Source organism: Ascaphus truei, chromosome 20, assembly GCF_040206685.1.
Source record: "Ascaphus truei isolate aAscTru1 chromosome 20, aAscTru1.hap1, whole genome shotgun sequence".
NCBI classification, from domain to species: Eukaryota; Metazoa; Chordata; class Amphibia; order Anura; family Ascaphidae; genus Ascaphus; species Ascaphus truei.
The window spans coordinates 24,734,360-24,760,504 of record NC_134502.1 but is presented as its reverse complement, the minus strand read 5'-3'; the positions used below and the strand labels follow the sequence as shown (position 1 = coordinate 24,760,504).

Here is a 26,145-nt window from a genome sequence, read left to right as displayed (position 1 = left end):
GTCATTTTTGTCAATGATTATTGTTCTAAAATATCATCTACATATACCATAGTTAATGAGACCTGGATCTATTATAATAATAAAAAATAGTGTGAAGCTTTTTTGTATTTCAATTTAAGTTTAGATTTTGTAATAACAAATGCACAGCAGTTAATATTATTTCAATGTATTGTTATAAGGGGGGGAACAAAAAATACAGATTCAGGACAATAATTATAAACCACAGCTTTTTATTTCAATGTACATCCGTTCTGGTGATAAAAAAAAAATACATTTTAAACAGATTGGCCACCTCATCTTGCATCTTGTTTCAATGTAAATTAAATCTCCAATTAAAAAAAAAAAATATATATATATATATGTGACTTTTTTTGTATTTGTTTTGCATCGCTGTGCTAGAGTCTCTAGCCGCAAAGAGGTTGATGCACATTCGTGATTAAAGTAAGCAAATCAAGTGATGTATATTTATTGCGCGCCCAAAAGAAAATACATTGAAAACGCATGTAGCCGGAGGAGAATCGTTATGTGAATGAATGAGATTTACAGGAGCAGTGAGTTATATGTGTAACCCTTCGCTGCCTGCAGGGGGCAGGGCACACTTTGTGACAGTAACAGTGCGGGGAACAGTGGGCGATCGTCAGGGGACACAGTGATGGTCAGGGGACCCGTGATGGTCAGGGGACACAGTGATGGTCGGTACACGGTGATGGTCAGGGGACCTGTGATGGTCAGGGGACACAGTGATGGTCAGGGGACACAGTGATGGTCAGGGGACACGTGGTGGTCGGGGGACACTTGATGGTCAGGGGCCACAGTGATGGTCAGGGGACACGTGATGGTCAGGGGACACGTGATGGTCAGGGGACACGTGATGGTCGGGACACGGTGATGGTCAGGGGACACGGTGATGGTCAGGGGACACAGTGATGGTCAGGGGACACGTGATGGTCAGGGGACACGGTGATGGTCAGGGAACACGGTGATGGTCAGGGGACACGGTGATGGTCAGGGGACACGGTGATGGTCAGGGGACACTGTGATGGTCAGGGGACACGGTGATGGTCGGGGGACACGTGATGGTCAGGGGACACGTGATGGTCAGAGGACACGGTGATGGTCGGGGGACACGGTGATGGTCGGGGGACACGGTGATGGTCGGGGGACACGGTGATGGTCAGGGGACACGGTGATGGTCAGGGGACACAGTGATGGTCAGGGGACACAGTGATGGTCAGGGGACACGTGATGGTCAGGGGACACAGTGATGGTCAGGGGACCTGTGATGGTCGGGACACGGTGATGGTCAGGGGACACAGTGATGGTCAGGGGACCCGTGATGGTCAGGGGACACAGTGATGGTCAGGGGACACAGTGCTGGTCAGAGGACACGGTGATGGTCAGGGGACACGTGATGGTCAGGGAACACAGTGATGGTCAGGGGACACGTGATGGTCAGGGGACCTGTGATGGTCGGGACACGTGATGGTCAGGGGACACGTGATGTCAGGGGACACAGTGATGGTCAGGGGACCTGTGATGGTCGGGACACGTGATGGTCAGGGGACACAGTGATGGTCAGGGGACCTGTGATGGTCGGGACCCGTGATGGTCGGAACACAGTGATGGTCGGAACACAGTGATGGTCGGAACACAGTGGTGGTCGGAACACAGTGGTGGTCAGGGGACACGTGATGGTCGGGGGACACAGTGATGGTCAGGGGACACAGTGATGGTCAGGGGACACAGTGATGGTCAGGGGACACAGTGATGGTCAGGGGACACAGTGATGGTGGGGGGACACAGTGATGGTCAGGGGACACAGTGATGGTCAGGGGACACAGTGATGGTCAGGGGACACAGTGATGGTCAGGGGACACAGTGATGGTCAGGGGACACGTGATGGTCAGGGGACCCGTGATGGTCAGGGGACCCGGTGATGGTCGGAACACAGTGATGGTCAGGGGACACGTGATGGTCAGGGGACACAGTGATGGTCAGGGGACACGTGATGGTCAGGGGACACGTGATGGTCAGGGGACACGTGATGGTCAGGGGACACGGTGATGGTCGGGACACGGTGATGGTCAGGGGACACGTGATGGTCAGGGGACACAGTGATGGTCAGGGGACACGTGATGGTCAGGGGACACAGTGATGGTCAGGGGACACGTGATGGTCAGGGGACACGTGATGGTCAGGGGACACGGTGATGGTCGGGACACGGTGATGGTCGGGGGACACGTGATGGTCGGGGGACACAGTGATGGTCAGGGGACACAGTGATGTTCAGGGGACCCGTGATGGTCAGGGGACACAGTGATGGTCAGGGGACACAGTGATGGTCAGAGGACACGGTGATGGTCAGGGGACACGTGATGGTCAGGGGACACGTGATGGTCAGGGAACACAGTGATGGTCAGGGGACACGTGATGGTCAGGGGACACGGTGATGGTCGGGACACAGTGATGGTCAGGGGACCTGTGATGGTCGGGACACGTGATGGTCAGGGGACACGTGATGTCAGGGGACACAGTGATGGTCAGGGGACCTGTGATGGTCGGGACACGTGATGGTCAGGGGACACAGTGATGGTCAGGGGACCTGTGATGGTCGGGACCCGTGATGGTCAGGGGACACAGTGATGGTCGGAACACAGTGATGGTCGGAACACAGTGGTGGTCAGGGGACACGTGATGGTCGGGGGACACAGTGATGGTCAGGGGACACAGTGATGGTCAGGGGACACAGTGATGGTCAGGGGACACGGTGATGGTCAGGGGACACGGTGATGGTCAGGGGACACAGTGATGGTGGGGGGACGCAGTGATGGTCAGGGGACACAGTGATGGTCAGGGGACACAGTGATGGTCAGGGGACACAGTGATGGTCAGGGGACACGTGATGGTCAGGGGACCCGTGATGGTCAGGGGACCCGGTGATGGTCGGAACACAGTGATGGTCAGGGGACACGTGATGGTCAGGGGACACAGTGATGGTCAGGGGACACGTGATGGTCAGGGGACACGTGATGGTCAGGGGACACGTGATGGTCAGGGGACACGTGATGGTCAGGGGACACAGTGATGGTCGGGACACGGTGATGGTCAGGGGACACGTGATGGTCAGGGGACACAGTGATGGTCAGGGGACACGGTGATGGTCAGGGGACACGTGATGGTCAGGGGACACAGTGATGGTCAGGGGACACGTGATGGTCAGGGGACACGGTGATGGTCGGGACACGGTGATGGTCAGGGGACACGTGATGGTCAGGGGACAAGTGATGGTCAGGGGACACGGTAATGGTCGGGACACGGTGATGGTCAGGGGACACGTGATGGTCAGGGGACACGTGATGGTCGGGGACACAGTGATGGTCGGGGGACACGTGATGGTCAGGGGACACGTGATGGTCAGGGGACACGTGATGGTCAGGGGACACAGTGATGGTCGGGACACGGTGAAGGTCAGGGGAACCGTGATGGTCAGGGGACACAGTGATGGTCGGGACACGGTGATGGTCAGGGGACACGGTGATGGTCAGGGGACACGTGATGGTCAGGGGACACGGTGATGGTCAGGGGACACGGTGATGGTCAGGGGACACGGTGATGGTCAGGGGACATGGTGATGGTCGGGACACGGTGATGGTCAGGGGACACGGTGATGGTCAGGGGACACGGTGATGGTCGGGACACGGTGATGGTCGGGGGACACAGTGATGGTCAGGGGACACGGTGATGGTCAGGGGACACATGATGGTCAGGGGACACGTGATGGTCGGGGGACACAGTGATGGTCAGGGGACATGTGATGGTCAGGGGACACGTGATGGTCAGGGGACACGTGATGGTCAGGGTACACAGTGATGGTCGGGACACGGTGAAGGTCAGGGGACCCGTGATGGTCAGGGGACCCGTGATGGTCAGGGTACACAGTGATGGTCGGGACACGGTGATGGTCAGGGGACACGGTGATGGTCAGGGGACCCGTGATGATCAGGGGACCCGTGATGGTCAGGGGACACAGTGATGGTCGGGACACGGTGATGGTCAGGGGACACGGTGATGGTCAGGGGACACGGTGATGGTCAGGGGACACGTGATGGTCAGGGGACACAGTGATGGTCAGGGGACACGTGATGGTCAGGGGACACGTGATGGTCAGGAGACGGTGAAGGTCAGGGGACACGTGATAGTCGGGGGACACAGTGATGGTCAGGGGACACGTGATGGTCAGGGGACACGTGATGGTCAGGGGACACAGTGATGGTCAGGGGACACAGTGATGGTCAGGGGACACAGTGATGGTCAGGACACGGTGAAGGTCAGGGGACCCGTGATGGTCAGGGGACACAGTGATGTTCGGGACACGGTGATGGTCAGGGGACACGGTGATGGTCAGGGGACCCGTGATGGTCAGGGGACACGTGATGGTCAGGGGACCTGTGATGGTCAGGGGACACAGTGATGGTCGGGACACGGTGATGGTCAGGGGACACGGTGATGGTCAGGGGACGCGGTGATGGTCGGGACACGGTGATGGTCAGAGGACACGTGATGGTCAGGGAACACAGTGATGGTCAGGGGACACGTGATGGTCAGGGGACACGTGATGGTCAGGGGACACGGTGATGGTCGGGACACAGTGATGGTCAGGGGACACGGTGATGGTCAGGGGACACGGTGATGGTCAGGGGACACGTGATGGTCAGGGGACACGGTGATGGTTGAGACACGGTGATGGTCAGGGAACACAGTGATGGTCAGGGGACACGGTGATGGTCAGGGGACACGGTGATGGTCAGGGGACACGGTGATGGTCAGGGGACACAGTGATGGTCAGGGGACACAGTGATGGTCAGGGGACAGGGTGACGGAACTCTGACAGTCACTGAGCAGGGGATGACAGAGTGACAGTCACAGAGCAGGGGAGGACAGGGTGACAGTCACCGAGCAGGGGAGGACAGGGTGACAGTCACAGAGCAGGGGAGGACAGGGTGACTCACAGAGCAGGGGAGGACAGGGTGACAGTCACAGAGCATGGGAGGACAGGGTGACAGTCACAGAGCAGGGGAGGACTGGGTGCCAGTCACAGAGCAGGGGAGGACAGGGTGACAGTCACAGAGCAGGGGACGACAGGGTGACAGTCACAGAGCAGGGGAGGACAGGGTGACAGTCACAGAGCAGGGGAGGACAGGGTGACAGTCACCGAGCAGGGGAGGACAGGGTGACAGTCACCGAGCAGGGGGAGGACAGGGTGACAGTCACAGAGCAGGGGAGAACAGGGTGACAGTCACAGAGCAGGGGAGGACAGGGTGACAGTCACAGAGCAGGGGAGGACAGGGTGACAGTCACCGAGCAGGGGAGGACAGGGTGACAGTCACCGAGCAGGTGAGGACAGGGTGACAGTCACAGAGCAGGGGGAGGACAGGGTGACAGTCACAGAGCAGGGGATGACAGAGTGACACTCACAGAGCAGGGGAGGACAGGGTGACAGTCACCGAGCAGGGGACGACAGGGTGACAGTCACCGAGCAGGGAGGACAGGGTGACAGTCACAGAGCAGGGGACGACAGGGTGACAGTCACAGAGCAGGGGAGGACAGGGTGACAGTCACAGAGCAGGGGAGGACAGGGTGACAGTCACCGAGCAGGGGAGGACAGGGTGACAGTCACCGTGCAGGGGAGGACAGGGTGACAGTCACCGAGCAGGGGGAGGACAGGGTGACAGTCACAGAGCAGGGGAGCACAGGGTGACAGTCACCGAGCAGGGTGACCATGTCACTCGCAGTACACGGCGTACACAGCAGCCACGCAGAAGATGCTGGGGTTCTGGTACACGTGGGCCGCGTAGCTGTCAGCGTGGGGGTCCCACAAGCAGCGGCTGACCACGGTGACGTCCTCCTGTCCCCGCTCCCCCAGGGTGACCACGCACAGCACCTTGTAGCGTGGCGGCAGCACCCGCTTCACAAGGGCCTTCACCTCCTCGCTGAGCTCCTTCACCAGGGACGGCACCCGCAGGGGGTCATAGGTCAACTGCCCCAGCCGCCCCGGGAGGTAACCTTCCAGGAGGCGCTGGATCTGGGTCACCTGGACCTTCTGGGAGGGACGGGAGGCGAAGGAGGGGGCCTGGGGAGAGAGCATGGAAAGTAAGATAGAGGGGAGGGGAGGGGAGGGGAGAAAGAGGAGAGGGGGGAAAGAGAGAGGAGGAGAGTGGTACGGGGAGAGGGGGGAGAGTAAGAGAAAGGGGGAGAGAGGGAAATTGGAGAAAAAGGGGGAGCAGGGTGGGAGATAGAGGGAGAGAAAAGGGGAGAAGTGAGGGGGGGTAAGCGAGAGAATGGGGAGCAGAGGAGGGGGAGAGCAGGGTGACAGTGACAGCACTGGCGGACAGTGACCGTGCAGGGTGACAGTGCAGTGTGTCTCTGTCACACTGGACAGGTATTGGAGGGCTCAGTGAGTAAAGACACTGACTGGCACTGAGTGTGAAGCAGGGGAGCCTGGGAGAAGGAGCGGCTCAGTGAGTAAAGACACTGACTGGCACTGAGTGTGAAGCAGGGGAGCCTGGGAGAAGGAGCGGCTCAGTGAGTAAAGACACTGACTGGCACTGAGTGTGAAGCAGGGGAACCTGGGAGAAGGAGCGGCTCAGTGAGTAAAGACACTGACTGGCACTGAGTGTGAAGCAGGGGAGCCTGGGAGAAGGAGCGGCTCAGCGAGTAAAGACACTGACTAGCACTGAGTGTGAAGCAGGGGAACCTGGGAGAAGCAGCGGCTCAGTGAGTAAAGACACTGACTGGCACTGAGTGTGAAGCAGGGGAGCCTGGGAGAAGGAGCGGCTCAGTGAGTAAAGACACTGACTGGCACTGAGTGTGAAGCAGGGGAACCTGGGAGAAGGAGCGTCTCAGTGAGTAAAGACACTGACTGGCACTGAGTGTGAAGCAGGGGAACCTGGGAGAAGGAGCGGCTCAGTGAGTAAAGACACTGACTGGCACTGAGTGTGAAGCAGGGGAGCCTGGGAGAAGGAGCGGCTCAGTGAGTAAAGACACTGACTGGCACTGAGTGTGAAGCAGGGGAACCTGGGAGAAGGAGCGGCTCAGTGAGTAAAGACACTGACTGGCACTGAGTGTGAAGCAGGGGAACCTGGGAGAAGGAGCGGCTCAGTGAGTAAAGACACTGACTGGCACTGAGTGTGAAGCAGGGGAGCCTGGAAGAAGGAGCGGCTCAGTGAGTAAAGACACTGACTGGCACTGAGTGTGAAGCAGGGGAGCCTGGGAGAAGGAGCGGCTCAGTGAGTAAAGACACTGACTGGCACCGAGTTGAAGCAGGGGATCCTGGGAGAAGGAGCGGCTCAGTGAGTAAAGACACTGACTGGCAGTGAGTGTGAAGCAGGGGAGCCTGGGAGAAGGAGCGGCTCAGCGAGTAAAGACACTGACTGGCACTGAGTGTGAAGCAGGGGAGCCTGGGAGAAGGAGCGGCTCAGTGAGTAAAGACACTGACTGGCACTGAGTGTGAAGCAGGGGAACCTGGGAGAAGCAGCGGCTCAGTGAGTAAAGACACTGACTGGCACTGAGTGTGAAGCAGGGGAGCCTGGGAGAAGGAGCGGCTCAGTGAGTAAAGACACTGACTGGCAGTGAGTGTGAAGCAGGGGAACCTGGGAGAAGGAGCGGCTCAGTGAGTAAAGACACTGACTGGCACTGAGTGTGAAGCAGGGGATCCTGGGAGAAGGAGTGGCTCAGTGAGTAAAGACACTGACTGGCACTGAGTGTGAAGCAGGGGATCCTGGGAGAAGGAGTGGCTCAGTGAGTAAAGACACTGACTGGCACTGAGTGTGAAGCAGGGGAACCTGGGAGAAGGAGCGGCTCAGTGAGTAACGACACTGACTGGCACTGAGTGTGAAGCAGGGGAGTCTGGTTCAATTCCCGGTGTCGGCTCCTTGTGACCTTGGGCAAGTCACTTTATCTCCCTGTGCCTCAGGCACCAAAAACATAGATTGTAAGCTCCACAGGGCAGGGACCTGCGCCTGCAAAATGTAAAGCGCTACGTAAAAACTAGGATGACAGTGACAGCACTGGGGGAGTAGTGTGACAGTAGCAGCGTAGTGTGACAGTGACAGCACTGGGGGAGTAGGGTGACAGCGCAGTGTGACAGTGACAGCACTGGGGGAGTAGGGTGACAGTAGCAGCGCAGTGTGACAGTGACAGCACTGGGGGAGTAGGGTGACAGTAGCAGCGCAGTGTGACAGTGACAGCACTGGGGGAGTAGTGTGACAGTAGCAGCGCAGTGTGACAGTGACAGCACTGGGGGAGTAGGGTGACAGTAGCAGCGTAGTGTGACAGTGACAGCACTGGGGGAGTAGGGTGACAGCGCAGTGTGACAGTGACAGCACTGGGGGAGTAGGGTGACAGTGACAGCGCAGTGTGATAGTAGCAGCGCAGTGTGACAGTGACAGCACTGGGGGAGTAGGGTGACAGTAGCAGCGCAGTGTGACAGTAGCAGCGCAGTGTGACAGTGACAGCACTGGGGGAGTAGGGTGACAGTAGCAGCGCAGTGTGACAGTGACAGCACTGGGGGAGTAGTGTGACAGTAGCAGCGCAGTGTGACAGTGACAGCACTGGGGGAGTAGGGTAACAGTGACAGCGCAATGTGACAGTAGCAGCGCAGTGTGACATTGACAGAACTGGGGGAGCAGGGTAACAGTGACAGCGCAGTGTGACAGTAGCAGCGCATTGTGACAGTGACAGCACTGGGAGAGCAGGGTAACAGTAACAGTGACAGCGCAGTGTGACAGTAGCAGCGCATTGTGACAGTGACAGCACTGGGGGAGCAGGGTAACAGTGACAGAGGAGGGTGACAGTGAACACGCAGGGTAACAGTGACAGAGGAGGGTGAGAGTGCAGTGTGACAGTGGCAGCACAGTGTGACAGTGACAGCACTGGGGGAGCAGGGTAACAGTGACAGAGGAGGATGACATTGACAGCACAGGGGGAAAGTGACAGCGCAGGGTGACAGTGGCAGCACTGGGGTAACAGTGACAGAGGAGGGTGACAGTGACAGCACAGTGTGACAGTGACAACACTAGGGGAGTGTATATATGAGGTATATTACAGGGCAGTGAGGGTACCCGGGTGTATATATGAGGTATATTACAGGGCAGTGAGGGTACCCGGGTGTATATATGAGGTATATACAGGGCAGTGAGGGTACCCGGGTGTATATATGAGGTATATTACAGGGCAGTGAGGGTACCCGGGTGTATATATGAGGTATATTACAGGGCAGTGAGGGTACCCGGGTGTATATATGAGGTATATTACAGGGCAGTGAGGGTACCCGGGTGTATATATGAGGTATATTACAGGGCAGTGAGGGTACCAGGGTGTATATATGAGGTATATTACAGGGCAGTGAGGGTACCCGGGTGTATATATGAGGTATATACAGGGCAGTGAGGGTACCCGGGTATATATATGGGGGACAGGGCGTCTCACACACACCTGCAGTCCCACGATCTCTACCTTCGGGATCTTCCTCCCGGCTTTCAGGCCTCTCCTCTCCTGAGCCGAAGAACAAGGACACAATAAAGGGTTAATTAGACTTCCTTCAGTTGACAGGGGGACCTAGGCATGCACAAACTATATATATATGCGCACACATATATGTACACATGCGCACACATATATGTACACATGCACACACATATATGCACACATATATGTACACATGCACACACATATATGTACACATGCACACACATATATGCACACATATATGTAAACATGCACACATATATGTACACATGCACACACATATATGTACACATGCACACACATATATGCACACATATATGTATACATGCACACACATATATGTACACATGCACACACATATATGTACACATGCACACACATATATGTACACATGCACACACATATATGCACACATGCACACACATACACACCGTTCTTTACAACGTACGCAGCACAAAATTACAATACAAGGAAAATGAAGTACAAACAATGTATGCTTTTTATACAATACAGGCGTACCCCGGTTTAAGGACACTCACTTCAAGCACACTCGCGAGTAAGGACATATTTTCAGTAGCCCCATACTCCTGCGTCTGTATGCTCGTTTCACCGAGTACGGACACTTATTTTGCGCTACAGACCGCCGTAATAGTGACGCGCTGATTCACTCACTAGGCAAACGCCAGCTCGCGCATGCGCCTGTCAGCACGGCAACACCGGCCCCCTACCTGTACCGAAGCATCGATAAGTGGGGAAAAGGGAGTGCTTCACTTTAAGTACATTTTCACTTTACATACATGCTCTGGTCCCATTGCGTAGGTTAATGCGGGGTACGCCTGTGTTACATACATGCTCTGGTCCCATTGCGTAGGTTAATGCGGGGTACGCCTGTGTTACATACATGCTCTGGTCCCATTGCGTAGGTTAATGCGGGGTACGCCTGTGTTACATACATGCTGCGGTCCCATTGCGTACGTTAACGCGGGGTATGTCTGTGTTACATACACGCTCCGGTCCCATTGCGTACGTTAATGCGGGGTACGCCTGTGTTACATACATGCTCCGGTCCCATTGCGTACGTTAATGCGGGGTACGCCTGTGTTACATACATGCTCCGGTCCCATTGCGTACGTTAATGCGGGGTACGCCTGTGTTACATACATGCTCCGGTCCCATTGCGTACGTTAATGCGGGGTACGACTGTGTTACATACATGCTCCGGTCCCATTGCGTACGTTAATGCGGGGTACGCCTGTGTTACATACATGCTCCGGTCCCATTGCGTACGTTAACGCGGGGTATGTCTGTGTTACATACATGCTCTGGTCCCATTGCGTACGTTAATGCGGGGTACGCCTGTGTTACATACACGCTCCGGTCCCATTGTGTATGTTAATGCGGGGTATGCCTGTGTTACATACATGCTCCGGTCCCATTGCGTACGTTAATGCGGGGTATGCCTGTGTTACATACACGCTCCGGTCCCATTGTGTATGTTAATGCGGGGTATGCCTGTGTTACATACACGCTCCGGTCCCATTGCGTACGTTAATGTGGGGTATGCCTGTGTTACATACATGCTCTGGTCCCATTGCGTAGGTTAATGCGGGGTACGCCTGTGTTACATACATGCTCTGGTCCCATTGCGTAGGTTAATGCGGGGTACGCCTGTGTTACATACATGCTGCGGTCCCATTGCGTACGTTAACGCGGGGTATGTCTGTGTTACATACACGCTCCGGTCCCATTGCGTACGTTAATGCGGGGTACGCCTGTGTTACATACATGCTCCGGTCCCATTGCGTACGTTAATGCGGGGTACGCCTGTGTTACATACATGCTCCGGTCCCATTGCGTACGTTAATGCGGGGTACGCCTGTGTTACATACATGCTCCGGTCCCATTGCGTACGTTAATGCGGGGTACGCCTGTGTTACATACATGCTCCGGTCCCATTGCGTACGTTAATGCGGGGTACGCCTGTGTTACATACATGCTCCGGTCCCATTGCGTACGTTAACGCGGGGTATGTCTGTGTTACATACATGCTCCGGTCCCATTGCGTACGTTAATGCGGGGTATGTCTGTGTTACATACATGCTCTGGTCCCATTGCGTACGTTAATGCGGGGTACGCCTGTGTTACATACACGCTCCGGTCCCATTGTGTATGTTAATGCGGGGTATGCCTGTGTTACATACATGCTCCGGTCCCATTGCGTACGTTAATGCGGGGTATGCCTGTGTTACATACACGCTCCGGTCCCATTGTGTATGTTAATGCGGGGTATGCCTGTGTTACATACACGCTCCGGTCCCATTGCGTACGTTAATGTGGGGTATGCCTGTGTTACATACATGCTCCGGTCCCATTGCGTATGTTAATGCGGGGTATACCTGTGTTACATACATGCTCCGGTCCCATTGCGTACGTTAATATGGGGTATGCCTGTGTTACATACATGCTCCGGTCCCATTGCGTACGTTAATGCGGGGTATGCCTGTGTTACATACATGCTCCGGTCCCATTGCGTACGTTAATGCGGGGTATGTCTGTGTTACATACATGCTCCGGTCCCATTGCGTACGTTAATGCGGGGTATGCCTGTGTTACATACATGCTCCGGTCCCATTGCGTACGTTAACGCGGGGTATGCCTGTGTTACATACATGCTCCGGTCCCTGTGCGTACGTTAATGCGGGGTACGTCTGTGTTACATACATGCTCCGGTCCCATTGCATACGTTAATGCGGGGTATGTCTGTGTTACATACATGCTCCGGTCCCATTGCGTATGTTAATGCGGGGTATGTCTGTGTTACATACATGCTCCGGTCCCATTGCGTATGTTAATGCGGGGTACGCCTGTGTTACATACATGCTCCGGTCCCATTGCGTACGTTAATGCGGGGTATGTCTGTGTTACATACATGCTCCGGTCCCATTGCGTATGTTAATGCGGGGTACGCCTGTGTTACATACATGCTCCGGTACCATTGCGTACGTTAATGCGGGGTATGTCTGTGTTACATACATGCTCCGGTCCCATTGCGTATGTTAATGCGGGGTACGCCTGTGTTACATACATGCTCCGGTCCCATTGCGTACGTTAATGCAGGTGTAACGGTATTTCTGGCCCGGCCTGACCCACCCAATCTCACATTGGCCCCTGTGGTCTAACCGGTCCCCATTACAGTATGGTAGTGTCGGGTGGTGCACCTGTTGGCTACAGGACTCCTGAGTCTCCCGCATGATGGTGTGTGGGGAGGACCCGTCCAGACAGGCAGCTGAGGTAGTGTGCTGAGTCTCACCTAGTTCCAGTGCAGCGCCTCCACCTCATCAGGGTCCCTGCGTCCGCATGGGGATGATCCTGACGAGGAACTCCTCGGTGGTGCAACCTCCTGTGTAATCATTGGACTCTCACACACAGGGGTTTCTCTGATCAGCTCCATCTTTATTGTCACGGTGGGCATAGCTGCCCTCCACAATGGGGTGTATTTAGCCGATCATCTCGCCCGTGCTCCCCTTTGATAGGTATGTCACCTAGATGAGGGATTCACTATTCCCGCAGGAATCACTGCCCCGTGCCAGGTCCCTGGACACAGTCTCCCATGGAGTTACTAGAACATAACTAACACTCTGCAGAACTTGAACTCCTTCCTGAACCTTGCAAGAACTTCCCAGCAACTGTACTCGCCTTGAACTAACTCTTTGACACAGTGCTGTGCCTTATGTAACTTCTGAGGCTGACACACCTCTGACATCACTAACCATGGAGTCAGAGCATGTGACCAGTCCCATCCATACACAGGGCACCCCACCAGGGTGTGAGGGAAAACCTCCATGATTACTGCTGGCATGCCCACACTTACCAGGCCTTGCTGCCAGCAGGAGAGATGACTGTAGGCATTTTACATGACCGCTACACAGGGTATGCCTGTGTTACATACATGCTCCGGTCCCATTGCGTACGTTAATGCGGGGTACGCCTGTGTTACATACATGCTCCGGTCCCATTGCGTACGTTAATGCGGGGTACGCCTGTATCTATTTCCACACTGTACGTTGCCACATTTAACACCTTCAGTGCCGGCCTCTCTGCCATTAGGTAACGTACCTTTAAGTTCTTGGTCATCCTCTGAGCGGCGAGAAGTCCGGTGAAACTCCAGGACGCTTGGTTATGTATGGACGCCGTGCCCAGAGACGCTGCACCTCTCAGCCCAGCCTGTGGGGGGGAAGGGGGCGGGGGGGGGGAGGGGATCAGGGAGAGGTGGGGGGAGAACATTAGTTTAAATTACCGCATCCAAATCCTACAACCCGCTGTCTTTTTCACTGCTTCCCATCGTATCAATTTTTAATTGTTTCAAACAGTTTTTTTATTTGTTTTTCAGTAATAATCAGGGTGGGGGGGCTACAAATTTAAAACCAGAGACAGAACATGAAACACAGACAGAGCTCAGTGCACATCCAGTGAAATCTATACACGGTACAGTGCCTAAATATATATGTATAGATATCTATTAAATAAAATGGTCTTTTAGTTTAACATTTTGGCCAAAGTGTTGTAAGCCCCTGAGCCACTACACGGCAGACCACATCTCAAGGGTCCCTAACACTAATATAAATTCTTAATAACCTGTGCATTACCAGGAAGAATGATTTATAATAAATCTGTCAAAATTAGTTGCATAGTTCTAAGTCTGATTGAAGCTCTTATTAACCTGTACATTACCAGGAAAAGCACTCTGTATTAGATTAGTCACAATCATACTGCAAGCAAGCAAGCTCCCCTGAGAGTGGGAGATGCTATGGAGTGATCAGGGTGGGGGGCTACAAAACAAAGAAGTGGGGGGGGGGGTGGTTTGGAAACAAAAAAAACACCACCAATATAATTACATTGATAATACATTACAGAAATAATAATAGCAGTATAAATAATATTTAACAATAATAGTAAATAGACAATATATGGGGGAGGAAGGGGGGGGGGGGAGGGACATTAGTGCTAGGAGTCCTAATAATTTTTTAGACTTTGGTTTGTAACCCACCAGCAGATTTTGTAAGGACGCTGATTTGTCCATTCACAACGAATAATATATGACAACATGGCAAAGTCTTCGTAACATTAAATGGTCAAATTAAATCAGCAAAATAATAATTGACCATATTAATAAGAAAATATGTGGGGGGGGGGGGGGGGGGAGGGGCCAGCAAGAGGCATCAAGTGCCCAGGACATGCTTGAAAACGAGAGGTTACTCTCAACGTATTACTTCCTGGTAACACATTTTAGAAATAAATAAAGAATATCAATAATCTTGACACTTTTTCTGTCTGAACTTATTTATATTTGTAATAATAATAATAGTTATTATTATTATTATTATATCGGTTTTCCCAACGTTATTACTACAGCTTCTAGTGGCACATCAACCTCAAGTGCTCTGGTTATCTCTCTCTTAACTTTCCTCCGGAAGGAGTCAGCCTTGGGACATATCCAGAAAATGTGACACAATGTACAGTCTGTCTGCACCCACAATTTCTCCAGCACAGCACTTGCTCCGTTGTATATACAGTACAGGCAGTCCTCGGTTATCCGACACAATGCGTTACTCAAAATGGCGTTGGATAGCGAAACGTCTTAAAGCGAAACGCGTTTTCCCATAGGAACACTGTTTAAATGAAAGGTTCCGTTCCCGAAGGCATTTTTAACACTAAAATACACCAAATATTTTACGCAGGCAATAAGATACGCAGCACACACATAAATTATATAGTGTATATACTGTATTATATATATTATATAACATAATAAATAATATATTATATACACATAAACAACGTTGCAAAGCGTCGTAAGAGCGTTGGATAAGCCGTTTTGGCGTTGTAAAAATGAACATAGGTATGCGTTGCATAGCGTTGGATAAGCCATTCGTTGTAAAGCGAAGCGTTGTAAAACGAGGACTGCCTGTATGTGCTAATCCAGGGGAGCGCAATCTTAATTATAGTACGGAACAGACGAACTCGCTGCAGATTCCCGTATCTCTGGCCAATCCTCCCTGGCAATTTCTCTTCCTATATCTTTTTCCCACATGGTCGTATACGAGAGTGTTTCATTCTTATCTGTAGAACTCAGAACAGCGTATCTTTTTGAAGTTATGCCTCCCGGATGTGTCTGCATTGTGCGCGTTTACCAATCCAGTCGGATGCGTGAAACCTGGTGGGAAATGTTTTGAGATAATAAAATGCCTAATTTGTATGTGCCTACAATATTCTGTCGCTGGAAAATTATAGGGGTTTTTTTTTTTTTGTATTTCTTCAAATGTGTATAACTTCCCCCAAAAACATAATGGGCCTCATGCAGAGAGCATAGAATTTTAAAATTAGCGAATTTCATAAAAAGTAGCTTTTTTGGAGAGTTTTATTCTCCATATGCAGAAAAGTGCGAATTCTGCTATGTTTAACATGGATGCGTGTGGCGAGTTTAAATTGGCGAGATGCGCGCTTCAGAAACGTGTAAAAACAAATTCGCGCCTTTTTTTTCCCCTTTACTATAGGCGGCGAGCGCCATCTTGCCATCTTTTCCTGGCGCGGCAAAAATGCGAGAATCGCGCCATTTTCTTGGCGCGAACAGCCGCTACATGCCGTTCGCACCTCTCTGCATTCGGAGAGTTTTAAAAATGGCGAGATGGAGGTTCTCGCCAGCCGCGAGGCGAGTTTTAGCAATAGAAAAAACAAAATGGCGCGTTTTTCGTAACTCGCCATTTTCTGCCGGTTTCTGCGCGAAATTGTACAAAAAATGGCGAATTTCGAAATAACGATGCTCTCTGCATGAGGCCCAATATCTTTAATCCTGATTGCACCTTTTATGATCCAAATATTATTCCGTTCTGGTATACATCCTGGGGGGAATTCGTCAATCCTCCATAATGGAGTCATCAGTGAGGGTTGTCCCCTTAAACTCCTTCTTTTTCTCCCATGTATACGTAATAATTGGGTGGTCATACACCTCTTTAGGTCTATTTTTTGGGGGGGAATCCATAACACTGAGTCTATACTCTGCTTAGGGGTCTCACTAGCTTCTATTTCTATCCATTTGATTTGGGAGAAGGAGCGGCTCAGTGAGTAAAGACACTGACTGGCACCGAGGGGATCCTGGTTCAATTCCCCCGGTGTCGGCTCCTTGTGACCTTGGGCAAGTCACTTTATCTCCCTGTGCCTCGTTGTTATTATTGCTTGTGTAGGTCTATGCCATGCTGGTAAATGGCTTAAATGTGCTGTGGCATAATACAGCTCAACCCCCTTATAATGCTGTGCTTGGGGTCCAAAAAAAAGCACATCGAGTTATAAGCGGATCGCGTTAGAAATAATGTACAATTAAATGCATTGTACAATAAAGTATTTAAAGCTGCAGTTCAGTCTTTTTTTTTTAATTTATTTTTTTACTTCAATAGTTTCATGTGGGCAATCTCTAATTACCTAAAGAACTGTATAGCTGCAGGTCAATTCGTTCTCCATGTATTGATTGGCAAAATTTGGTGACATCATTAGTGAAGGGATCTGTTTTTCTTCTGCTTCTGTCTCTCAGTGGAAGCTCATGAATATTCATGAGCACTCCTGCACTGACATGTGCTAGAGGGAGGGCAGGGCTGACAAAGGGGTGTGCCAGGGCTTGTGACAGGACATGAAGGGGCAGTGCCTTAGCAAATGCTTGTTAAAATAGAATACAAGAAAATTGGTCTTTCAAAGTTGTTTTTTTAAAAACAGAAAATGTTAAAAGTATTTTTTCTTACTACAGAACTGATTTATTAAAAAAACACACATGCCGGATATTGCCTGAACTGCAGCTTTAAGATACCGATAATCGTGTTGTAAAGTATTCATAAATACGAAAATTGGGAGCCATGCTCACATCGCGCTATAAGCGATCCGCGTTGTAACGGATCGCGCTATACCGGGGTTGAGCTGTATTTATTTAGTGACGAGAAAGTTGGACCCCCATCTGCTTTTAATGTACTAAGTACATTTCTTTTTATTCTTGGCTTTCCCCCCCCCCCCAAATAAATGTGTACATTTTGTTTTGCATATCACTCATAACTTTGGTTGAGACAATAATAGGCAGGCTATGGAACAGACAAAGCCATTTCGGAAGAGAATTCATCTTCACTGATATTATTCTACCACTCCATGCAATACAGAAGCGGCGCACAAACTCCCTGCGCGCAAACACCCTGCACCCCCCCCCCTACCTGCTCTGCTCCTCTGTCGCGCCCCCCCTCACCACTAATGTTGCGTCAAATGACGCTGCGTGGTCATGTGACGTCACGTGACCCGCAGCGTCATTTGACGTCACGTCTCCATGGCAACGGGCGTCATTTGACGCCGCGTTGTCTTAGAGACGCATAACTGTAGCCGGGTAAGTACGTTTACAGAGGCCTCGCGCTCTCAGCGTGTCTGTAAATGCCACGCCCCCCCTCCAGAAAAGTCTCATGCCCCCCCCCCTGTTTGCGCATCGCTGCAATTCAGTATTCTATTCCTCCAGATCTCTTAATTGACAGAACCAAATCCGGGGTGGTTAGCTTTGTATAAGTCTGAATATCTAGGGGTTAAATATTTGACACTATCCTCTTTCCACTGAAAGTTGAAATGTAGTTGTAGTAGTTTTAGCATCCCTGTCTCTACTCCCAATGCTAATGCATCTGATTTTGTGTTATTTATTTTATCATTTGAAAAAAAAAATTGAATGTCGAAAGCTCCTCAAATAGATTAGTTAAAGATGTCAATGGTCTGGTTAGCGTTAATAGAATATCATCTGCATAGAGGGCTATTTTATATTCTTTGGACTGTTTTACCAACTCCTTAATATCTTTATTAATCCGAATTTTGTTTGCTAATGGCTCCAGACTAAGCACAAATAACAAAGGGGACAGAGGGCAACCCTGTCATGTCCCATTATTTATTTTGATCACTCCAGAGCCGATTCCGGCCATTTTGAGTGTGGCTCCTGGTTGATTATAAAGAGCCTTTTCCATTTAATATATCTCCCTTTATAACAAAATGGCTCCAAAATTATAAACATGTATGCCCAGTCTACACGATCAAACACTTTATCAGCGTCAAGTGAAATTAATAATGTGGGTGTTTTTGATACATTTCCTAATGTGTGAGGTTTATTACTCTTCTAATATTAGCAGCTGCTTGTCTCCCCAAAACAAATCCCCCCTTGATCTGGGTTAATTATTCTAGGAAGCAGTTGATTTAGCCTTGTTGCAATAGTTTTACTATAGATTTTAATATCTGTATTGATGAATGAAATAGGACGACAATGACTACAATAGCTGTGGTCTCTCCCCGGCTTTGGAATCCCTGAAATGTGTTCCCTTAACATTGAGGGGGGGGTATACCCTTATCCTTTAAAAAAGAATGGAAAAGTCTCTTTAAAAATAGTGTTAAACGGAGTTTTATAGGTAATGGAGAAGAAGCGCTCAAATGCTAGGTATAATAACCAATAACAGCCAATGCCAACATCCGAGGAAAATCCAAAGGCAATAATGATGAGTTGTAGTAATACAGCTAGCAATAATGGGTTAACGAACCTCCTGAAGACAGGTAATGGGTAGGAATGACCCCCCCCCCCTCGATCGATCTCATTGGAAGTTCCCCTGTAGCAAATAAGTACTGTACCCACAATTCCTCGGTGTGGCTGGCAGGACGTGCAGCTTCCAGTGGTATAGGATGCAGATGGTGGCGAGGACCCAGAATCAAAAATATAAAATGTTATTGTGTCATAAGACCTAAAATCCCACGTCTTAAGACACAACAAAGTTTATATTTTTTGATTCTGGGTCCTCTCCTTGCTCCCGTCGGATCGCGCGCTCCTCTCCACCATCTGCATCTTAAAGTGAGTTTTAAATGTTTGGTAATAACTGTTCGAGAGTCCATCGGGACCAGGGGTTGTGGAATTTTTGATCTCTTTGATCACTGCTAGTATTTAATCTCGGGAAATCTCTGCATTCAGCTGGACTTTATCCAACTCAGTCAATGATGGTTACTGACAGGGATCTAGATATCTTTCCAATTTTTGATGAAATACTTCAATATGTTTATTTTGGAAATTCTTTAATGACGAATAAAAATTCTGCCTCGATTTTATTTTAGGACCAAATGTGATATCTCCGTCTCTCTTTTTAATTCATTTAATTGTCGTGGCGGTTTGTTCTTTTCTCAATTTGGGTATCAATAACCTGTCTGCCTTATTACTTTTTTTGATCAAATAATTGTTTGGTCCATTTGAGAGCTTTTTCTGCTTTATTAATTTGCTAAATTCTCAAATCTCCCCTTATTTTGAACTAAACCATCAAGTGTTCGTGGCACAAATTGAATAAACAGTGCAGTAGAATGTGCAAAATAACCCAGTAAATGAAATGAAACACTGATAACATATACAGCTCAACCCTGTTATAGCGCGATCCGTTACAATGCGGATCCGCTTATAGCGCGATGTGAGCGTGGCTCCCAATTTTCGTATTTACGAATACTTTACAACACGATTATTGGTGTCTTAAATACTTTATTGTACCATACATACAATTGTACATTATTTCTAACGCAATCCGCTTATAGCGCGATGTGATTCTTTAGACCCCAAGCACAGCGTTATAAGGGGGTTGAGCTGTATACTCTTGTAGACCTCATATGGAGAAGAAGACACACATGCACAGAATATAGTCCATTGACATTTTACAACACAGAGGGGGAAAGGGACAACTCACGCTTTCCCCGCTGGCGCTGAAGCAACCAAAGAATGATCCGTACATTTAAAAAATTTTCTCAGTTTGACCGTGCTTTCTGGGGAGACAGAGTCGATCTTATCTCTCCGAAGAAGTCAGAGCTTAGCACTAAAGAGGCTTATTTACAGGGAGGGGACGCTGTGGCTCCACTGCTTGTCACATCATAGAGTAAGCAAGCACGTCCGACCCTTCCACGCCCCCCCGCCTTTCCACGCCCCCCCCGCCTTTCCACGCCGCCCCCGCCTTTCCACGCCCCCCCCCGCCTTTCCACGCCCCATGCCCCATGCCCTTCCACGGCCGGGCAACGCCGGGTATATCAGCTAGTGTATAGATAAACATCTTAAACCTTGTGGGATCTCAGACCCAAAATGGGCTTTTTCAGAAAGCCAAATGGCTCAGCCTCATATTATTCTCCAAGTTTAATTAACTCTCAATCAAAAGACAGGGGTCGGATAGGAGTCCCAAAAGGCTTCTTTATATGGGGGGGGGGGGGGGGCGCTGTCAAATAAAGTTGATTTGCTGACAAGATGAGAACTTATGTCAACGGTAACATAGGGTCGCCAGGTGTCCAGTATTGAACCGGACTGTCCTGTATTTTGAGTGAAACCGTATCAAAAGCCTGTGCAAAATCTAAGTAGACCACATCAACTGCATTACCCTGCTCTAAATTCCTACTTACCTCCTCAAAGAAACAAATAAGGTTAGTTTGGCAAGATCTATCCTTCAGAAATCCATGCTGACTATTACTAATAATTTTGTTTTCCCATTCGGTATTTTTAAATATGATCCCTTACTAAACCTTCAAGTAGTTCCCCCACTATTGAAGTCAGGCTTACAGGTCTGTAATTCCCCGGTTGTGATCTAGCTCCCTTTTTAAATATAGGCACCACATCTGCTTTACGCCAATCTTGTGGTACTACTGAGCCTGTGGAAATGGAGTCCCTGAATATTAAATGTAATGGTTTGGCTATTACTGAGCTTAACTCCTTGAGAACTCTTGGATGTATGCCGTCTGGGCTAGGTGCCTTATTTACTTAAAAATTTTCAAGACGCCTATGAACTTCTTCCTCAGTTAACCAATTGTTCGTTAATATGGAGGTTGTGGCTTCCTCCTGCAGCACGACTATTGAAATTGACTCTTCCCTGGTAAACACAGAGGCAAAGTTTGGGGGGCGCCTCGCATCAAGTGCCGTAAAAACAAAAGACGTGATTTTAGGGCGGCTGCCTTAATCTTCTTTCACCAAATCAGTTGCCCACAGGGACTTTACTATACAGCACGTAGATACTCAGCATAATTATACAGCGCGGCATGTTCATTATCAGGGTCCAGAAGTGTGTAGAGATACTCATTATTATTATACAGCGCGGCATGTTCATTATCAGGGTCCAGAAGTGTGTAGAGATACTCATTATTATTATACAGCGCAGCTTGTTCATTATCAGTGTCTAGAGATACTCTGTATCATCCTACAGCGCAGCGGGTTCATTATCGGTGTATACAGATACTCAACATCATTATACAGCGCAACGTGTTCATTATCAGTGCATAGAAATACTTATCATCGTTATACAGCGCGGCGTGTTCATTGTCAGTGTATACAGATACTCAGCAACATTATACAGTGTGGTGTGTTCATTATCAGTGTATACAGATACTCAACATCATTATACAGCGCAACGTGTTCATTATCAGTGTATAGAGATACTCAGCATCATCATACAGCGCGGCGTGTTCATTATCACAACCTACCATCTTCTGGACAGTCTTCTCCTCCGGGGCGTCTCGTACATTGGAAAAAGAGACCCTTGTCTTGGATGTCATATTCCCTGCAGGCCGCGTCTCTCTGTCACACTGCTGTATACTGAGGGGAGCAGAGCTGCGTCTCTCTGTCACACTGCTGTATACTGAGGGGAGCAGAGCTGCGTCTCTCTGTCACACTGCTGTATACTGAGGGGAGCAGAGCTGCGTCTCTCTGTCACACTGCTGTATACTGAGGGGAGCAGAGCTGCGTCTCCCTGTCACACTGCTGTATACTGAGGGGAGCAGAGCTGCGTCTCCCTGTCACACTGCTGTATACTGAGGGGAGCAGAGCTGCGTCTCTCTGTCACACTGCTGTATACTGAGGGGAGCAGTCACCTCTCTCTCTGTCACACTGCTGTATACTGAGGGGAGCAGAGCTGCGTCTCTCTGTCACACTGCTGTATACTGAGGGGAGCAGTCACCTCTCTCTCTGTCACACTGCTGTATACTGAGGGGAGCAGAGTCACCTCTCTCTGTCACTGCTGTGTACTTACGGGAGCAGAGTCACCTCTCTCTGTCACACTGCTGTATACTGAGGGGAGCAGTCACCTCTCTCTCTGTCACACTGCTGTATACTGAGGGGAGCAGAGTCACCTCTCTCTCTGTCACACTGCTGTATACTGAGGGGAGCAGTCACCTCTCTCTGTCACACTGCTGTATACTGAGGGGAGCAGAGCTGCGTCTCTCTGTCACACTGCTATATACTGAGGCAAATATTGATATCAGCGGCTCACACTACAGGCTTTGTGTGTGTGCAACAGGCACATTGGTCGGTGTCACTTGCCCGGTGACAGCTAATCCTTCCAGTCAACACAATGGGGCAGGATTTGAGGCACCTGTGTAGGTGTGCTTGGTACACGGGGAAAACCCTGTAGTTCTAGGGACAGGCTCGCACGGTCCTGGGTTTCTACCTAATGTAGGGCGACCTGACTGCAGAGTATCAGGGACAGGCTCACACAGTCCTGGGTGTATATATAATGTAGGGCGACCTGACTGCAGAGTATCAGGGACAGGCTCACACAGTCCTGGGTTTCTACCTAATGTAGGGCGACCTGACTGCAGAGTATCAGGGACAGGCTCACACGGTCCTGGGTTTCTACCTAATTTAGGGCGACCTGACTGCAGAGTATCAGGGACCGGCTCACACAGTCCTGGGGTTATATCTAATGTAGGGTGATTTCCTGGCTGCAGAGTATCAGGGACAGGCTCACACAGTCCTGGGTGTATATATAATGTAGGGTGATTTCCTGGCTGCAGAGTATCAGGGACAGGCTCACACAGTCCTGGGTGTATATGTAATGTAGGGTGACCTGACTGCAGAGTATCAGGGACAGGCTCACACAGTCCTGGGTGTGTATCTAATGTAGGGCGACCTGACTGCAGAGTATCAGGGACAGGCTCACACAGTCCTGGGTGTATATATAATGTAGGGTGACCTGACTGCAGAGTATCAGGGACAGGCTCACACAGTCCTGGGTGTATATATAATGTAGGGCGACCTGACTGCAGAGTATCAGGGACAGGCTCACACAGTCCTGGGTGTGTATCTAATGTAGGGCGACCTGACTGCAGAGTATCAGGGAAAGGCTCACACAGTCCTGGGTGTGTATATAATGTAGGGTGACCTGACTGCAGAGTATCAGGGACAGGCTCACACAGTCCTGGGTGTATATGTAATGTAGGGTGACCTGACTGCGGAGTATCAGGGACAGGCTCACACAGTCCTGGGTGTGTATCTAATGTAGGGCGACCTGACTGCAGAGTATCAGGGACAGGCTCACACAGTCCTGGGTGCATAGCTAATGTAGGGTGACCTGACTGCAGAGTATCAGGGACAGGCTCACACAGTCCTGGGTGTATATGTAATGTAGGGTGACCTGACTGCAGCGTATCAGGGACAGGCTCACACAGTCCTGGGTGTATATGTAATGTAGGGTGACCTGACTGCAGAGTATCAGGGACAGGCTCACACAGTCCTGGGTGTATATGTAATGTAGGGTGACCTGACTGCGGAGTATCAGGGACAGGCTCACACAGTCCTGGGTGTGTATCTAATGTAGGGCGACCTGACTGCAGAGTATCAGGGACAGGCTCACACAGTCCTGGGGTGTATATGTAATGTAGGGTGACCTGACTACAGAGTATCAGGGACAGGCTCACACAGTCCTGGGTGTGTATCTAATGTAGGGCGACCTGACTGCAGAGTATCAGGGACAGGCTCGCACAGTCCTGGGTGTGTATATAATGTAGGGTGACCTGACTGCAGCGTATCAGGGACCGGCTCACACAGTCCTGGGTGTGTATAGCTAATGTAGGATGACCTGACTACAGAGTATCAGGGACAGGCTCACACAGTCCTGGGTGTGTATATAATGTAGGGTGACCTGACTGCAGAGTATCAGGGACAGGCTCACACAGTCCTGGGTGTGTATCTAATGTAGGGCGACCTGACTGCAGAGTATCAGGGACAGGCTCGCACAGTCCTGGGTGTGTATATAATGTAGGGTGACCTGACTGCAGCGTATCAGGGACCGGCTCACACAGTCCTGGGTGTATATATAATGTAGGGTGACCTGACTGCAGCGTATCAGGGACCGGCTCACACAGTCCTGGGTGTGTATATAATGTAGGGTGACCTGACTGCAGCATATCAGGGACCGGCTCACACAGTCCTGAGTGTATATATAATGTAGGGCGACCTGACTGCAGAGTATCAGGGACAGACTCGCACAGTCCTGGGTGTGTATCTAATGTAGGGCGACCTGACTGCAGAGTATCAGGGACAGGCTCGCACAGTCCTGGGTGTGTATATAATGTAGGGTGACCTGACTGCAGCGTATCAGGGACCGGCTCACACAGTCCTGGGTGTATATATAATGTAGGGTGACCTGACTGCAGAGTATCAGGGACAGGCTCACACAGTCCTGGGTGTGTATATAATGTAGGGTGACCTGACTGCAGCGTATCAGGGACAGGCTCACACAGTCCTGGGTTTCAGACATCCAATTTTATAATGAATTACTTACTCAAGATGAGAAACGAAATCTAAATCTAATCTGTTAAATACGATCAATGAATACTACTACTAATAGTAATTATAATATATATAATATATGAGGGCAGCGCAGAAGCGAGCCCAGGCAGCGGGAGAAGTGTTAATAAGGATTTGCATGCGGTCAGCGGAGGAGCTCTGCATTGCACACACGGTCCTGTCCAGACACGACCTGGAGAATCAGTTTGAGATTAGAACAGAGATACCGTTATCTGAACAACACCGCCCTACGGAGACAGCCACGTCCCCGCAGCAAATCGGGAGCGTTATAGGGAGATCATACTGCCTGGCTATTGTATCTGCTCCCTATAACTCTTAATATTGCCCCATATAACTCCTCCTATTACCCCATATAACCTCCCTATAACTCCTCCTATTACTCCCTATAACTCCTCCTATTGCCCCATATAACCTCTCCCTATAACTCCTCCTATTACTCCATATAATTCCTCCTATTACCCCATATAACCTCTCCCTATAACTCCTCCTATAACCCCATATAATTCCTCCTATTACCCCATATAACCTCTCCCTATAACTCCTCCTATTGCTCCCTATAACCTCACCCTATAACTCTTCCTATTGCCCCATATAACCTTTCCCTATAACTCCTCCTATTGCCCCATATAACCCCTCCCTATAACTCCTCCTATTTCCCCATATAACCCTTCCCTATAACTCCTCCTATTACACCATATAACCCCTCCCTATAACTCCTCCTATTGCCCCATGTAACCTCTCCCTATAACTCCTCCTATTACCCCATATAACCCCTCCCTATAACCCCTCCCTAGAACTCCTCCTATTGCCCCATATAACCCCTCCCTATAACTCCTCCTATTACCACATATAACCCCTCCCTATAACTTCTTCTATTGCTCCATATATCCCCTCCCTATAACTCCTCCTATTGTTCCATATAACCCCTCCCTATAACTCCTCCTATTGTCCCATATAACCCCTCCCTATACCTCCTCCTA

At 50.2% G+C, this 26,145-nt stretch overlaps 1 protein-coding gene across 2 annotated transcripts; it reads right to left on the bottom strand.

Moving 5' to 3' along the window:
* Positions 1-213: 213 nt before the first annotated feature.
* On the bottom strand, positions 214-22,783 carry LOC142470775 (dynein light chain Tctex-type protein 2B-like). 2 transcript variants are annotated; one of them, XM_075577482.1, is made up of 4 exons: positions 22,063-22,783; positions 13,642-13,749; positions 9,493-9,552; positions 214-6,130 (listed from the first exon to the last, which is right to left on the bottom strand). In XM_075577482.1, exons 1-4 carry the CDS (start codon positions 22,132-22,134, stop codon positions 5,783-5,785), a joined length of 588 nt encoding a protein of 195 aa, XP_075433597.1. In that variant the 5' UTR covers positions 22,135-22,783; the 3' UTR covers positions 214-5,782. The 2 variants fall into 2 exon arrangements, with proteins under 2 accessions (XP_075433597.1, XP_075433598.1); XM_075577483.1 differs by lacking the exon at positions 22,063-22,783 and adding an exon at positions 20,295-20,384.
* Positions 22,784-26,145: the final 3,362 nt, after the last annotated feature.

What these genes read in the sequence shown, in the direction of transcription:
- LOC142470775 (XM_075577482.1), bottom strand. Translation starts at nt 22,134, where the DNA reads ATGACATCCAAGACAAGGGTCTCTTTTTCCAATGTACGAGACGCCCCG. An exon ending in AGAAGACTGTCCAGAAGATG is followed by an intron (nt 13,750 to 22,062) that starts GTAGGTTGTGAT and finishes TCCCCCCCACAG; the next exon opens with GCTGGGCTGAGAGGTGCAGC. An exon ending in TAGAGATCGTGGGACTGCAG is followed by an intron (nt 6,131 to 9,492) that starts GTGTGTGTGAGA and finishes CTCTCTCCCCAG; the next exon opens with GCCCCCTCCTTCGCCTCCCG.